Source organism: Sphaeramia orbicularis, chromosome 12 (assembly GCF_902148855.1).
Source record: "Sphaeramia orbicularis chromosome 12, fSphaOr1.1, whole genome shotgun sequence".
Classification (NCBI taxonomy): Eukaryota; Metazoa; Chordata; class Actinopteri; order Kurtiformes; family Apogonidae; genus Sphaeramia; species Sphaeramia orbicularis.
Window position 1 is genome coordinate 43,463,801 of NC_043968.1, and position 14,027 is coordinate 43,477,827.

Sequence of the window (14,027 nt, forward strand, 5' to 3'; positions counted from 1 at the left end):
GTCAGACAGACTAAAATGAAACTGAAAGCTGAAAGAAAGAACAGCTAATTCTTCACGTTTTGGGATGGTTCAGTTCTAGAGGACCATTCTTAACTTTCGTAACATTGCCATTCATAACACACACTTCTTCCTGCTTCCTTTATTCCTAGAGGACTTTCTGGAAATATGTTATCCTGGCAATTTCTGTAATTTCAAAAAATTTTATTCACTCTAAAATGACGTGAAAATCTGGATACTCGGTGATGTCAGCTGCTTGGACATGACACATTATACAAAGTGCTTGATCTTACTTGCAAGCACTGCTGCAAAAAATGCATTCTTAAGAACTGTAAATCTGAGAAATCCCAACAAGAAAGTAATGGATCAATGATACTCTTTTCTGTTTTGGGGAAGACCTATAAACTTTTTGTATAATGGTCCTGAAGGATTTGATTGGTGACCACACAGAACATGGGGTGGGGGGTTGGTGTGATACAGTTGCAATGGGTGATAGGGTTATGTTGAGGAAAAATGGAATGTACCTGTTTCGTAAATGTTATGTTTTCATCGTGCACATCCATACTAATAAACATATCTTTACAAAAAAAAGCTCATGAAAAATTCACAACTATAATAACTCTGGAAAAGCAGACAGTGTATTTTTTCCAGTTGGCAAAAAGATAGAAACTGTGTGTTTTTTGTCAAACCCTTTAAAATATTCTCCTTTCTCCACATTTGACAGTTTTTCCAACAACTGTCAGAAACCCAATTCTTCTTCCAACTATCATGTCATCCATATTCCATCCACACATTGACCCAACTCCCTCCATCCCTTTCATCCTCTCCATGCTGTTCTCTGTTTCCTTCCATCCATCTCTAACCTCCTGCATGCCACCTACACCTCCACCGTGCCAATTAACACCAGAGCACGGTCACATTGCGCTGCCCTTTGACCCCCTCCCTGCCTGTCGGAGCACACAGGACCCGAGGCCCGCTGCTTCAGTATTAGTTTGTCACAGGGCCCTGTCGTGCAGGTCTGTGATAGATGGGCCCCAGTGAGCGGCTCTGACCCACCGTGCTACATGCACTCACTTGGACAGTGTGAGGGAGCATTGATTATGATGCTGTTCATGACAGGGGTGAATCAGGCCTGAGCTGATGGTGGCAGGGGGAAGACAAAAGAACCCAAGGTTATGGATGAGGTGCTGTTAGTTAATGTGACGGGATTTGATTTGTGCTCTATTGATCATAGCATCTTGCAAGATTATTTTCATCTACCATGATTTATAAGCATGTTGTCGCTATACACTTTTACAGTTACACACAAGTCTCCATCACTGAGGTGTAAAATGAGCAATTTAATATTAACAGAATTGTTAACAGCCATAATCAGAAGCAATACAGAACTCAGAATGCACAAATAAATGTGTGTTGGTATGTCTACAGACTTATTTTTTTGTTAACTTTTCAAACCTAACTAAAACCTTTTTGTTGACCCATTGTGTTCTTGAAGTCAGATGCTCAACTTTGATTTTTGTTTCTTATATTTTTACTATGGCAACAGCTACCTTCCTACATGTCATGCACATCTGTCAAGTCAGACATCACAGATCAGTTTTCAGTGATTTTTTTTTATTTTATTTTTTATGATGCAATATTGGTTTGTGTGAGGAAACACACAGAAACAACGACTTATGTTTTCACTCTGGAGCCATTTAGACTGATAGGTCTATTTTAATTTCATGGTCACTCGTCATTGTTGTACATTTGGCAGGACTATAATTGTCAACTCAACTTCTCAGGTAGAATAGATCAACAGGAGTTAGTATGATTTGACTCTTCACTTGCTTCACCCAAACAATGACTTAAATTCATGCCAAAAGACAAAAAAAAAGTTGAGTTGACTTATTTTCACCTCTGTAACTGTTTCTGTTTCACTTCTGACTTGTTCTGCACTCTACACTTGTGTTGTCACATGTGTGATTTGCTGCCACAACCTGTTCATAACTCAGCTGAGAAAGCTGCACATACAGTAGGTCATATTTTATGATTTGTTTAATATTATTGTAAATGAAAATAAGAGAGGACTACTGGCTTTAGCAGAGGTCTGTATCCTCTGAGTTCCAATCTACTTCAGGTAAATATGTTTGTTTTTCAGTTAAGGACATGAATAGAAATCTACCATATATACACACATCTATTTATGTATGCATTCTCAATTTTGCCGTAAGCCTGCTGAACACAGCAAACAGGAGTTATTTATATTTCCTTCCTTATGGAATACGTTTTTTAAAATGAAGTGTGGGTGAACACTTTAAGCTATAAAGCAGGTGTGAAGGAGAAGTGTGCAAGGGACAAATCAGTTAGAGAACAGGAGGTGGGTTGGAAACCTGACACAGCAAAATCCACCTTTTTTCATCCCTCTTCCATCCTCCTCTTGTGTTCTCCCCTCCTCTCCTCCGCCCACGCTCCCAGCTCAAACTGCGGCAGTCGACTAATTAAAAAACATGGCTGTCCTTAATTATTCAGCGGCTGGCTAATTGATATTCACAGAGGCGTTCACCTCGCCTAAACGATCCGTTTAATCTGACCACCATGGTCTCACTTTCAACCGCCTGTCACCCTCAGCCACTGCACTACTGTACTTAATACGACACCAGAGGGAGATGGATACAGGAAGTAAAAGTTTGCCGTTGATGTGAATGCGGTTTCCAGAGCTTTACGGATCTAGCACAGGGACTTTCTGCGTGAGCCCTGTGGAAGGGGTTTGTTTTGAGAGTATGTATTTCTACTTGGCTGTTTTTTTTTTTCTCTCTTATGTCAAGGGTTGTTGCACAGGAAAATTAAATGAAGTACAACTGAATTAGAATTAGTCACAACAAATTACATCGTCCTCGGGCCTTAGAAAGTTTGAAACAACTTATGAAATAAAAATCTATATTTAATGGTATTTACTGAAGGGGATTCTTACTTCATGAAAGTGATCTTTGTCTGTAAAGAGTGAAGATTTCAAAGCTTGAAACATGTAAGACCCTCAGATGTAGCTTCACTTAACTTCTTCACCCTACTATTTCACCATCCTCTCTCTTTAACTTTTTATGCAGACTCACTCTACCCAGACTCTGTATCCCATAGAACAACCAACTTGACACCTTCAATGATAAATCGCCTTTTATTGTCCTCTTCCTCTCTGTTTCTTATCTCTCTGTTCTTTTGGCTCTCAAGTTCACTTTTCAGTTTTCTTGTATAATTCTGCCCCTTGCTTCCTATTCCGCCCCTCCAAATCTTTTTCCCCCCTGCTTGTGCTCTAGCTCCTGTCGTCCGTCCACAGCCGCCTCTTCATTAGCCAAACAAAAGGTATATGGGCAATGGTGAAGTCTGTCCCATTGTTTGGCCCTTAGTATGATTAGATTATCTCTAAAGTCTGCTGAATAGGGTTAATCAGTCGGAAGTAATCCTGACATAGTGTGTGTGTTTGGGCCTGTGTGTGTATGTGCAAAGCAAGACAGCCACCCTGCTCATATGGAAATTGAACACATGCAGGGGTGTATGTATGTGTGTACAGACATACGCACACATACATACAAAAGTGAGCAAAATCCCTTGGTACACATTTCTGTCACAACCTCTCCTCTTTTAATGACCCCTTTAGTCTCGCCTTCAGCACACATTTATCTCTCCACCCGCTCTCTGTGGCTACAGCTGCTCCGGCTGGTGTGTGTGTGTATTTGTATGTGTTGATGTGTGCTTGTGCGTTTCAGATCAGTGTCTGAGACATTTGTTTGTGTCTCAGCGTCTGTGTGCATCTTTTGTCTTTCTGTGCAAAGCCAAAGTCTTTAGTCGCCACCTCTCAGCGTAACATTGAGTTTGGACACACTTGTGACAGAACACAACCCCCTGCCAATCCTTTTGCCTGCGTTTCCCTCCATCCTTTCATCCCTCTTGTCTCACTGCTAAATTGAGTTGTTGGTTGGAGACAGATTTTTGGCACCTTGGCTCAGCCAGTGTAATCCAGTCTCTCGAAAACTTCACCAATCTGTCCTAGAAGACCTGACGGCCTGAGTACCAATAACACCTTTAAAAGTCATGATGTGATGTGCTTCTTTGAGTGTACTTCAAGCTCACTTGTAAGGGTGTACTTCATGATGCGTTTCTCAAGAGCACTCGCTGTCACTTACATTAATTTACATTTAAGTTCAGCTTGATCCCATCAGTGAGCACAGACCTCTCCAGCTTTTGTGTTACAAGTAGCTACATCCTACCTTTAAGATATGTAAGGAAACACAATGGACAGAGTTGTCTGACTTCACCAGTACAACAGGATAATATTAGGTTGTGCTGAGAACAGCGGAGCCATGATAGTGCTTTGTTGAGAGTAGTCAGGAGTGGGGTAGACTATTTTTTGCCTCTTGCTGCCTTCTGGATATGACCAAATGTCGGTTTTGTGTGTGTGTGTGTGTGTGTGTGTGTGTGTGTGTGTGTGTGTGTGTGTGTCTGGGTGTGTGTGAGGGTGTGTGTGTGTTCGCACGTGCGCGCTGATGGGTTTCTGTCATGCGCATTAGTCTAGCTTGGAGCATCCCCTTGACTTTGAAACTTCCCCCACTCATCTCATACGAGGACAGCCCCATGGTGACACTCCTCATCACAATGCATAGAGCATGCAGCTGTGCCTGCAATGCGCTGAGTAGCCGAACACAGATGGTTATCGGCATAGTAGAGATTGGATGGGGTAATGCAAGTTTTTTTCATATATTATATTTTCTTCCAACTAGCTCTCTGCCTCCTTCGACCTATCACAGTGGTTAAAGAAACACTTCCAGGCTCAAACTGCAGAACTGTTTGTTTTTATTACAGTCCTCTGTTTTTGACATTGGATGCGAGGATAAGTAAATGTGTGAAAACAAAATAGGATTAGGATATACACTGTATATAGATACATAAGCATATACATTAAAAAAATAGAGAGAGGTGTGTGATATCTTGCATAAAAAAACAATATGAAATGTATTAAGCCATATGTGCACAGGATTAGTATTTCCTTTGGACAACTGTAAAGTTGTAATTGATTATGAAGACCACCTGTGATTTATATACCATGTGAATCTACCGAAGTAAAAATTCCACACCTCCCTATTTCAGTAAAAATGATAATATTAGTCCCATGCAAATTGATCTTTGTAATTTTGTTGGATATGCAACATCTTTTGTTTCCACTGCACATTTATTCTGCCTTTTTCCTGGTCAAGGACTGTGGAGGCTGTTTGGTGATAATGAGTGGAAGTTTTAAGTGTTTTAGAAGGAAATTCAGGAGGCTCATATCACAATAAACCATGGACTCTTTCATTGAAAGTGCATACTTACATTTCTCAGAAAAACATCTCACAAGATGATGAGATGGATGACATGCATGGCAGCAACAGAAAGGAACATTTTTCTATCTTTCAACAGGTTCAACGGTTATTTGTGAGTAGTAGCCTATTAATAGTGGGCCTTGACATCATATTCATTCATTCATTCATTATGTGAACCCTCACTAGGGTCAGGGAGGTCACTTGGAGCCTATCCCAGCTACATAGGGGCAAAGGCGAGGTACACCCTGGACAAGTCGCCAGTTCATCAGAGGGCTGACATATAGAGACAAACAATAACTCTCACATTCACACCTATGGGCAATTTAGATTAACCAATTAACCTATCAGTGCGTGTCTTTGGATGGTGGGAGGAAGCCGGAGTACCCGGAGAGAACCCACACGGACACGGGGAGAACATGCAAACTCCACACAGAAAGGTCCCACCCCCTGTCGACTGGTGTTGGAATCAAACCCAGGACCTTCTTGCTGTGAGGCACGAGTGCTAACCACTGCACCACCCTTGACATCATATCTGTAAAATGAAGTCAGTAAATTTCAGTGAAAACTTCCATTCCATGTGAATAGAGCTTTAGTAAGGTGTTTGCCCACCATGTATCTCCAGGGCATCTTCAGTGCACATTCCCATTGATTCTTTAAGTCTGTGGACTTAATTGGATGTATGAACGTAGATCAAAAAGTATTTTCTCATTTGGCGTTTAAATGGTGGTCAAATTTGAGGCCAATCTTTCACACATCTGTCCAGAGTCTCCTGTAGATGTCCAATTAGGTTGAAATCTCCTGACTGTGAAGGTCACAGCATATGAGTCTTCATTGTAATCCTCATCAGACCCATCAGGAACCCCTGCTGCTCCATGGAGAGACACCTTGTCATGTGGAGAGACCATTCCATCAGGAAAGAAATGTTTGATCACAGAATAAAGGTGATCACTCAGAATAACATGATTCTACAATCTGAGGGTACAAGTGGACTCAAACCAGCAGAGCAGAGCCACTGGATGTCCTCACTACAGGGGTCTGGAATTCAAGCTAGTACAGATCTCTTGGTCTCCGCCACACATGAACTCACCCACTTGTGGAGGACATGATAAAAGATGACATCACTTTTCCCCAACATCTCAGTAGATCAGTGTAGATAGATTTTTAACTACCAAATTCTTATTTTGTACTCTGGAGCCCTTCTATAAAATTCCTCTTTATATAATTGGCGATGAGCTGTTCTTCCTGACAGTTTGACAGTTGTGCTTCTGTTTTTGCTCACATAACACACCATTGCACAAGCATCACAGTCATCAAATCTCTGCTGTCAGCCACAGTTTACGACCCTGTTTACTGATGTCTTTACCATAGATCTAAACGTCACTTTAGTCACTGTTCTTACTGAAACACTAACCACTTGAGTAGCCTGTGTGAGTGAAACCCCTGCCATCCATTCTGCAACAACACACCCTGTCTCAAAGTCACTGAGATCTTTACCTCTTGCCGTCTAGCTCCAAAATCACAATTGGTTGAGCCTGTTCAATATTTTATACATGTCACAGATCATGAGAGGATGTGAGCCTTGAACACACTTGGAAGCATCAGTTTTTTTAGGTTCTTTCTTTTACTTGTCACCCATCAGCGTATGGATAGATAGATGTATATAGATATTGTGTGTCTGTTTCTGTGTGTGTGTGAGACAGAGAGAAAGAGGGGTTTGAGGAGATGAAGTGTAGGTATTCAGGCAGAACAGTGTGGCAGCCTCTCACCCCTTGTCTCTGAATACTAAACCTTTCCAAATGTCATTTTGAAGAAGTTCATGGATGAATCAGTGTATCTTTACACTCCTTCTCTTCCTCTCTCATTTTCTTCCCATGCTTGTGCTTTTCAGGAAATTGGGCGCAAGGTAAGTCACGAATCCCTGATTTCTCTCAAACTCTAGTGCTTTCTTTCTCTCTTTCTGCACGACAGAGTCGAGGTTTCCTTCTCCTTTCATTTTTTGACATTTTACATTTTTCTTTCTACCTCGTGTTTCAACTGCAGATTTTTTTTTAATTGTGTTTTTACAGCGCTCTTGCTCAAAACACATTGTAGAGTATAGATGAGATGACAATTTCAGCTTTTTACTGAAGCAATGTTAACAGAAAGCAGAAAGTTGAATAAATGCTTTTTGGCTGGGTCCTACAGTTCAGTATTGCTTTAAATAATAATGTGTTTTGTTTAAAAGTATTATTTTTCTTTTCATTATCCTCAGGATTTTTTGTCCTTTGAGGTGCATAGATATCCTTCCTCAAGAACATTTGCTGTTATTTAACTAAAAATATTTCAACAATTTATTGAAATGTTACAATAATTAGCCAATATTGCAATATTTCAACAGTAGCTTGAAAAAAGTAAAACAAATGCAACAAATTAAGCACAATTCCCTGAGGTAATCAATCATATTTTTGTGACTGTACAATGTGACCCTAAAACCAAACATACACAGCCACCAGCAGCTCATTGAGTTACTGCAGTGAGTCAGTTGTGAGAGTAATTGTCTGCCATTTTCACACCATCTGTGACAGCGGTAATTTTTGACAGATTTTCTCTTTTGATTATCATGATATCACGCAAACTCTTGGCAGTAAAAATGGGCTGACAAAAATATTTTTAGTACTGACAGTCTTCAAAGAATATTAACCTCAACATCAGAACTATAAATGATCCATGGTGCTCATGAATATTTGTATTACCACTGATATTTCCTTTTGACCCATTTAATGTATATTTCATATTGTTGACACATTCCAATTTCAAGAATTACAGACTTATTTCAAGAAAACGCCCTGTCTTATATTGGGCCACACTATCTTTTTTTCTAATCTAGGCAAAAAATGCTTAAGCACTGCACTTAAGTCTTATAATGCTAGGGAAAACCTTGGATCCAGGTCTTATCTATCTTGTATATCACCCAGAGAGTCAGTCGTACGTTTAGTGAAGGTCACAGGATAGGAAGGACAGTGGAGATAGGTAGTCTGGGTAAATATATATGCTTGACTGTGAGGCTCGTACGTGCTGAGAACTGATGTTATCCTCCTGGCCTGATAGCGTTTTGGTTGAAGATTGGTTGAAAAGGACAAAGAAGCACATAAAGAACATGCCAAGCCATGATCTGTCTCACACACGTGCGCGCACACACACACACAAACATGCACACAGACACACAGACATTTTTTCTCCCTGTTGAGTAAAACACACATAACTCATCATCACCTCTAGATGTGTGTACACAGCGCAACACACACATCATAAAACATCATTCATTATGTGTTTCACAGTTTGTTACGTGTAAGCATAACGCCTGCTCCCCGGTTGGGTTATCAAGTGTTTCTTCACACATGCTTGTTTAAGTTCTCATTATGGATCCCGTCTCATGTTTATGTATATTTGTATTTTGTGAGTGTTTCATAATGGGCTTTTAAAATTGGGGTGCTTCACTGAGCACAAAAGTAATGTTTTTTCTTCTTGTCTTTGTATGTACGCTCATGTGATGTACTTGCACATGGGTCTGTATGTGTGCGTGTGTGTACAGGCCAAGCAGCTAGAAGCCAGAGAAGCTGACCTACAGAAGCAGGATGCATTCTACAGAGACCAGGTGGCCCGGCTGGAGGAGAGGGTAAGAAACAGTTTGCACTACACAATAGCCTGAAAGGTATCTGTATGTGGACACTGCTGGCATGTATGTGTAACCCAACTCCATAAAACTGGGCTCATTAACACTTATGAGGGATTCATAACAGTTATTATAGTTAATAACTGCAAACAAATGTACGTGTCATCTCTATAAGGTAATAAATCACATTATATAATAAACTACTTTACCTTTTGTCCTGATTTCATGCAGCATGTTCGAGCTAAGTCACAGTAATAAATAAAATGCTGCATTAAACAGTCACCGTGCAGGCTGACATCATTGTTATTTTTAAGAAGGTGCAGTGTAACACACTCTGCAGCCAGCCAGAGTTCTTGCCTGGGGAAAGGTTTTCACAAAATGCCTCAATTAATGTATAATGCACCCATCAACAAGCTCAAGCTGAGCACACAGAGACACACAAAATAACACAATTCAGCCAGTATGCAACAGCGGGTCTGATCGCCAGTGGGCTCAGCACAGCCACAGTCACACGTTTATTCTTTCTGTTTATCCAATTGCCCCACTGTTTTTGTTATCGTCCTACAACTTAAACTCTGCATGCTCTGCCCAGTGTGGTCCACATCTCTCTCTCTCTTTGCTGGTTCTTCACCTCTCTGTAATTGTCTCTCTTACTTTTTTTTTTCTCTTTCTTATCGCTCCTTTCTTCTTGTGCCTCAAGGAAAAAGGCTTGAACCTTATTCATCCCTGTGTGCGTCCTCCTGTCCCTGAAAATGACCCTACCCTGAAATTCCATGTCAAACCAGTGTCCTGTGGAGGTACATAAGGGTCAGCTGCCGTGCTTAGCCCACTTCAAATGGCAGCTCCACGCTGGTCCCAGTGAGAGACGGCTGCAAGGAAAGGGACTGGGGTCAAATGTCGCGTTAAAAGTGTGTTAAAAAGAACACCCTCATGCTGCTCTCAAATCATACTTGTGTCTGGGGAAGGGTATGGTGCCCTACTTAATGTGCCTAAAATGACACTTTTCATGCTGAGAAGAGTTTTGTCCCCTTCGGAGAGTGCAAGAAGTCAAATGCCTTCTGTAGCAGAAGCAAAATGTACAGCCAGATAAGAATAGCCACATATTCTTAAAAGTACAACTTAAAGATTTAGTTGGTAAGATATGGAGGATTAAGAGGGCTCTAATTAGGTCTAGGAGATCTGGCTAAAAGATCCTGTGGCAATCTTTTGAAGGTAATATCACAATCCATGATCTAAAACACAATTTTCTCACTGCTTATAAAACATAGGCAAGTTAAATTTTAAACTTTACTGTTTTCCAAAAGTTTTAGGTGGATTCACTAGGCTTAGAGTGCAACTAGAAACTCAGACATCATTACAGTATTTTAGCAATATCTAGATGGAGCGAAATACATCAACATTTTTGTGCACATACGGTTCCAGTATTTCCATTACTTACCTTGCCTTTTTACCCAATGGAGTTTTATAACAAATCAGTAATATTTTCATACTAATGTAACTCTGAAACACCTGTGTAAATCAGACTCAATGCATGTTGGAGTTCAGAAACCAGACCCACAGGTGATGAACTTACGATAAGTCTTCATCATCATCTCTTCAGCAGCAGGAAAATGATATTACATAAACTCTACAAGTTTACAGACCCAAACTGAACACTTCAGTCCAGGCAGATACACATTTTTTGCTATAAACTGGCTGAAATAAAATCACTGTCCTAGGGATTTGTGTTAGCAACATTAATGCTACAAACCTAGACATTAGTGCAATGGCCACTGTAAAATACTCTAATTACACTGATAAATGGGTGTTTAAAAAAGACATTAACTCAGTAGGAATGTTTTGACAGCGCTATTGCTTATTTTTACTGATGTGATTTGTACGATTCCTATGAAATGTAGATCAAATGGCAGATTAAGGTCTCCAAGCATTAGATCTAAACAAAGAAAGTAGATAATATACATAATTACATTTCATTTAGTGTATAATCACCTTGAAATAAGAATTCAAAGCCTACATTTACAAAGGGAGCAAGTTCCCTCTGCAGCCATGACACCCTGCCATGTTACTACAGTACTTCTTAAATTACTGTGTCCTTCTATAAGTGTTAGTCATAGATGATATCCCCCTAATATAAAAATCCCAACACAAACACTACCTCTGACAACAGCCCTCTGCATATTTAGAGGCCACTAGGTTGGATTGCAGTGAAGGTTATTCAGTTGATCAGCAGTTTTAATGGTGGCTACAACTAAATATTACATGTTACATTTAAAGGAGAGGAATTATTAAATCCCATGTGACCATAACTCAAATTCTGCTTCTCTCTGAGTATGCTTAAGCTTACTGTATGAAAGATGCTTTTTACCATTTCTGTCCAGTTTTTTTCTGATTTTTTTCTGATACATAATCAGTATTTCAGTGATCTTTCTGGATAAATATATATATAGATAATATATTACAATAGCAGTAGTATTTTTTTTATCATACCTGTTATACACAAGACATTCTCCCTTTGAATCAGTAGAGCTTACAGCGTCCTTATTCAGTGAAGCAAAGTTTTTCATCCAGACCAGTAGGTCCAGAATAGTAGTACTGGATTGTTTTTCAGTAAGTAGAAGTGCATTGATATGTACAAATCTGTTTGGTTAAGAAAGAAGAAAAACAGACACCATTATCTGTATCAAAAAGACCCTCCAGATATAGACATATTTACTCGTAACAACCGGAATTTGACAAATCATCATGCTTTTGAACTTGTTTTTCATTTTCTTACCACATGTTACGGGTGCAATGGTGTACGTTCCTGCTTTTCGGGAGTAAATATGAGTGGTGATCGTAGAAGTGACGAGTCCCAACTACAACAAGCAATATCGACTCGAGGCACAGGCCATCTGTCAGCGGTGTTAGCCTCTGGTCAATATTCGTTAAATCAAAGTGTCAACAAATCACCTTCACATCTCAGAGAGAACCAGAGGGGAGAGGTGGAGAGAGATAGGTGTAGACAGACAGCATGGAAAGAGATTTGGAAGACAGGAGCCAAAGCATGGAGAGAAACTAGAGATTAAACACAAGCAAGAGTGTGATAGGAAAAGAACATGACAAGAGGTTCAAGAAGAAGACAGTAGGATAAAGTGGAAGAGAATAAGAACAGGCTGACGGATTAAAGAAAAACAATGAAACAGAAACCCACTGAACAAGAGAATGATAAAGAAACCATTGACTAAGTCAAAGGAAAGGAAGGGAAAAAAACATGCATTATAATTATGTTTGATTGATATATCCATATTAATCTATTGGATTTATGATATTTTTTTCTAAAGCCTCTACATCCTCATTATCTCCATGGAAAACATTTCAATTTTAGAGGATACTGTCAAGATTTGTGGTCTATGGTGGCAAAAATAACAAAAGACGAATCCATGACTGTTTGGTGAGACGCTGTATGATCCTGTGTGTAACTGAGGATCAATGATGGGCATATTGCATGTTGTCTTACTGTGCAGAAAGCGGACTGGGACTCCATAGGGGATGCTTGTCTTTTTTTTCCCCCTCTGTTCTGGCCGCAGTGCCCCATTTGGCCCTTAGTCCAGCTTCTCATCACTCATTGCTCACTGCAACCAACAGAACAAAATCACTTTGGGCATGCTGTATGCCAGTATACCAACTGTAATTTCTGATTGGTAAATATCCCCTTGAGAGAAACATGATTGCTTGTCATAGTGGAAGTACATGGCTCATAAGTTACACAAGATAAAATCAGAGCATTCTTTCATGCTGAAATATATATTTGTTTTAGTACTTAGAAAAGAGAAACTGAGCTTTGATACTTGCATCGTCTGCAGTTCCTTGCTGATTAATGCTACAACAGATGCAACTGGTCAGCAATGTCAAGCTGCATATTTCTCTTTTTCCTCAATTTACAAATATAATGGAAAAAAAGAAAACTTGAGACTTTACTGCATGGGCATTCTGATGCACTTGAGTGAATCAGAATAAATTTTATTTGTCAGGTCTACATATATACTGTTTATCAAATACAGAAGAAACAGGAAGGGGAATGAAACCCTAATCAGAACCAGTCCTCCAATAAACTCACTAAAGCAGAAAGTAAACTGAAAAGAGTATCCAAGCCAAATAAAATCACATTTACTGTGGCATTGTTTGTGCCACACGATGTTTGTGGAATGTCACAATAAATGTTATAACATTTATTTCCATCTAGAGGTATTTACCTCCGCCAGGAGGTGTTGTGATCGCTTTGCTTTGTATGTGTGCGTTTGTTTGTTTATTTGTTTGTTAGCAAGATAACTCAAAAAGTTATGGACGGATGTTCATGAAATTTTCAGGAAATTTTGATACTGGCACAAGGAAGAAATTATTAAATTTTGGTGGTGATCAGGAGTCGAGGGTGGGGGGGCCCCACTGATTGGCCTTGGCGGAGGTCTGCGCTCTCCGAGTGCTTTTCTTGTTTTTTGATTGTTTTTGTTTTTTGCCAAGATCTCCTTATGATGGGAGGGTTGGGCCTGTCTGTGAAGTCTCCATTAGTTCCCACAGTTTCTCCCTGGGGTTTTCTGCAGACTCTGCAGTGGCCAGTCCATGTGTGAAAGTGATGTCTCATGCTTCCTGAACCACTCACAAACCCAAAGAGCCTGATGAATCCTGGCATTGGCATCCTGGAATATACCTGTGCCATCATTGTAGAAAAAAGCAGCGATGGAAAGACTTAGTCATTAATATATTCAGGTAGTCAGTGATGTCAGTTTGTGGACACATAACTTTGCTGAAACTAGACCTGACCAACTGAACCAACCCCACATCATAACACTGCCCCCACAGGCTTGCCATGTAGGCACTAGGCATGATGGATAATTATTTCATTTGTCTTCTCATCCTGCCCGTCACTCTGAAACAGGGTCAATCTGAACTCATAAGAACATATGACCTTTTTTGATTTGAAACACATTCCGATCTTTATGTTCTCTATCAAACTGATGGTTGTTGAATAAATGAGAAGCTACTTGCTGCATGAGTTTAGGAATTTGTTG

The 14,027-nt window shown here is 40.0% G+C and overlaps 1 protein-coding gene across 6 annotated transcripts in view; it reads left to right on the top strand.

Moving 5' to 3' along the window:
* chchd3a (coiled-coil-helix-coiled-coil-helix domain containing 3a) overlaps nt 1–14,027 on the top strand; it is an 89,597-nt gene that overhangs the window by 46,810 nt on the left and 28,760 nt on the right. For 4 of the 6 annotated variants that reach the window (XM_030149311.1, XM_030149312.1, XM_030149314.1 and 1 more), the window contains 2 exons: nt 7,219–7,233; nt 8,902–8,985. In XM_030149311.1, the coding sequence (XP_030005171.1) occupies nt 7,219–7,233; nt 8,902–8,985 (99 nt within the window). The remainder of the gene's footprint in view (nt 1–7,218; nt 7,234–8,901; nt 8,986–14,027) is intronic. The other 2 variants (XM_030149313.1, XM_030149315.1) reach the window with 1 other exon arrangement.